Raw genomic sequence first — 2,701 nt, 5'->3', positions numbered from 1 at the left:
GACTGTCCGAATTCTGTAATGCTAAAAACTGGGGTTATCCAACCTCTCAGTTTAGGAATAAATGCAGAGGAAAAACAATGACACCCAGCGTATTGCTAATAAATACATCTTGGAAGACAGTTGAACACAAGGAAAAATAGTTTTCACAGAGAGGCTTATTTTCAGCATGAATGCCATTTTCTTACTGCGTTATCATAAACATGAGAGAAAAAACAGCTATAAACAAAAAATACTTGGGCAGTTCCTGGAGACTTGTCAAAAATATGTAGGTTTTGTATGCCAAAGTGTAAAAGTATTCATTAAAATTAATTTTTAAAATGCCCTGTCCAATATTAGTTGCCTGATGTCCTTCCTTTGATCATAAATTATAAATGAACCGGCAAAAAATGAAGAAACCAAGATTCCATTAATGAATTATTTAAGTGCGATTGTTAGTTTTTGCAGTCATTGGGCTAATAAGCTCAGGCTTGTGACACCGAAGTGTTTCTCATTTGAGGGCGATGACAATGATAATGTTATTAACACCATTATCAGTGTGTTCCGTGAAGTATAAACTCATCCGGCTCCTTGGGTGGCTACATAGTGGCATGACTGCTGGAGCTGGAGAGGAATTTGACACTGAGGAAGGTTGGTGTGAACAGGGTTCACTGGGTGGCTCCCCCAAGGCAACACTCAAAAAAAGACAAGTAGCACCAACACAAGGTCTTCTCCCTGCAGCAGTCTGCCAGTGCCAGCGGCACACACAACCAGCTTGGCTCATTCCAGCGGTGGCTCCGGGAGCTCCAGTGAGTCCGAGAGCAGCTCTGAGTCTGACTCCGACAGCGAGAGCAGCTCCAGTGACAGCGAGTGCAACGAGGAGTCACGCAGTGCCACGCCAGAGGTAAAGCCACACTCTCAGTTTCTCCCCAGTCAGGGCTCAGAGGGGGAAGCGTGGAAGTGAGTGAAATCCTGTGCCCTGTTAGGGAAGTGATGGAGTTCTGTGCTGTTTGATGCTGTCGACTTTTTTTCTTCCTCTACAATTGAATGTCTATGACCCACATAACCATTCTAGCTTTCGGAAGAATCCTTCTGGTCTACATTTGAATTGCTTTAAAGAAATATTCAGATTTTTGCCAGTAGCTAGAGAAGATTGTATTGACACAGTATTCACCTGGGACTAAGGAAAGGCAACATGACAAAACTATGTCTTCAGGGATCAGCTAAACTTTTTAGTTGTATTAAATTTCTCCAGGGCCACATTGTAAACCAGATAAGGAAGCCTAATTAACCATAAATAGTCCATAAATACTCCCATAAAACTAGCAGTCACCACTAGTTGACTGAAATAAAAGGGTACATTAAAAACGTTCTCATTTAAAGAGAAAATCATTGCTTCTGTCTGCGATTTGTTCCTTCTTGTTCCTCCAACTGCAGCCTGAACCTCCCTCAACAAACAAATGGCAGCTGGATAAATGGCTAAATAAAGTGAACCCCCACAACAAGACCATCATCAACAATCAAAATGAGCCTCACAGTGAGACCAGCTCCCAGGCCCAGAGCAACCAGCAGGCTGAAGGGCCAAACAAAGGGAAGCTCAACAGCAGCCTGCCCCCGACCGATTCCAAAGACCGGGCGATCCTTAGTCCCATCCGAGAGAAGGCCAAACCACGGGTTGTCCAGAAAACGCCAGAGGCTAAAAGCTCCAAGCAGAAGTCACCAGCTCATAATGAGCCAACTTCACAAAGGACTACTGGGAAAAAGCAACCCAAAAAGGTAGAAAGGACTTCCAGTGTAGAAGAGTATAACTGGCCCAAACCAAATAATACCAGCAACACTCCCAAAGAAAAAGACACACAGGAACCCCCAGAGCAGCCAAAGGTTCGAACTAAAGCAGCAGTTGGGAAGACTGCTCCAAGGAAAGAACCACGAACTAGCACAGGTCTCACTTCAGAGAAGAAAAAGTACAGAGGGCCCAGCAAAATTGTCCCCAAGTCCCGGGAATTCATCGAAACAGATTCATCTACTTCTGACTCAAATACAGACCAGGAGGAGAGCTTACAGGCTAAGGTACTGCCACCTTGCACTGGGTCTGGCAATGGCATCAAAGTGAAGGACTCTGGCAGTAACATCCTCAGCGTAAGTAGTTTAACTAGCAATGGCAGCAACACATCCATTGACCAGACCAGCAATGACTTGGAGGAGCAGCTCTTTTCTCCTATCCCAATCGTACAAAATGAACTTTTGTCCCCACTGAGAGAATATGAAGAGCTCAAATCTCTGTGGGTGAAAATAGACCTTAGTTTACTCTCTAGGATACCTGGACAAGAGCCTTTTGAGACCACCTCTGTGAAAAGTGAACCAAGAGAAGCAAATGTGAAACACAGACGACCATCTCGAGAGTCCCCTACCCCAGCAGCCGAAAAACCATCCACAAAATCCAAAAGGAAACACAAGGTAAGCCATTTCCATTGTTTGGATGTAATCACTGGATTTCTGTCGAGATCAGGAGCGCAGTCCATGATTCCTCAGTGCATCTGCAGCACGGCTGGAAGGAGCCATCATAACACTAAGGCTTCATTGTTTTCACAAAGGACTTGTGTTTACAAGTGCTTTACAAATTAACATTAGAAACTAGTAACAAAACAGTCTCTAGCTGACAAAACCAATGAGCAATGTATTTTTTTGACATCTGTCTTACAAGTTTTTTTCACTATATTTGCTT

The 2,701-nt window shown here is 43.8% G+C and overlaps 1 protein-coding gene across 1 annotated transcript; it reads left to right on the top strand.

Annotated features, from left to right (window-relative positions):
• Window positions 1–665: 665 nt before the first annotated feature.
• Window positions 666–2,433, top strand: LOC104506304 (AF4/FMR2 family member 2-like; the record flags this gene model as incomplete). Its single annotated transcript, XM_010147217.1, has 2 exons — window positions 666–880; window positions 1,414–2,433. Coding segments are annotated over 2 exons (1,235 nt in total), but the record flags the coding sequence as incomplete, so codon positions are not given.
• Window positions 2,434–2,701: the final 268 nt, after the last annotated feature.

This window comes from Eurypyga helias, unplaced genomic scaffold (genome assembly GCF_000690775.1).
Source record: "Eurypyga helias isolate BGI_N326 unplaced genomic scaffold, ASM69077v1 scaffold11952, whole genome shotgun sequence".
Taxonomy (NCBI): Eukaryota; Metazoa; Chordata; class Aves; order Eurypygiformes; family Eurypygidae; genus Eurypyga; species Eurypyga helias.
Note: the sequence above shows the minus strand (reverse complement) of the source record. Positions and strands in the feature narration are given on the sequence as shown.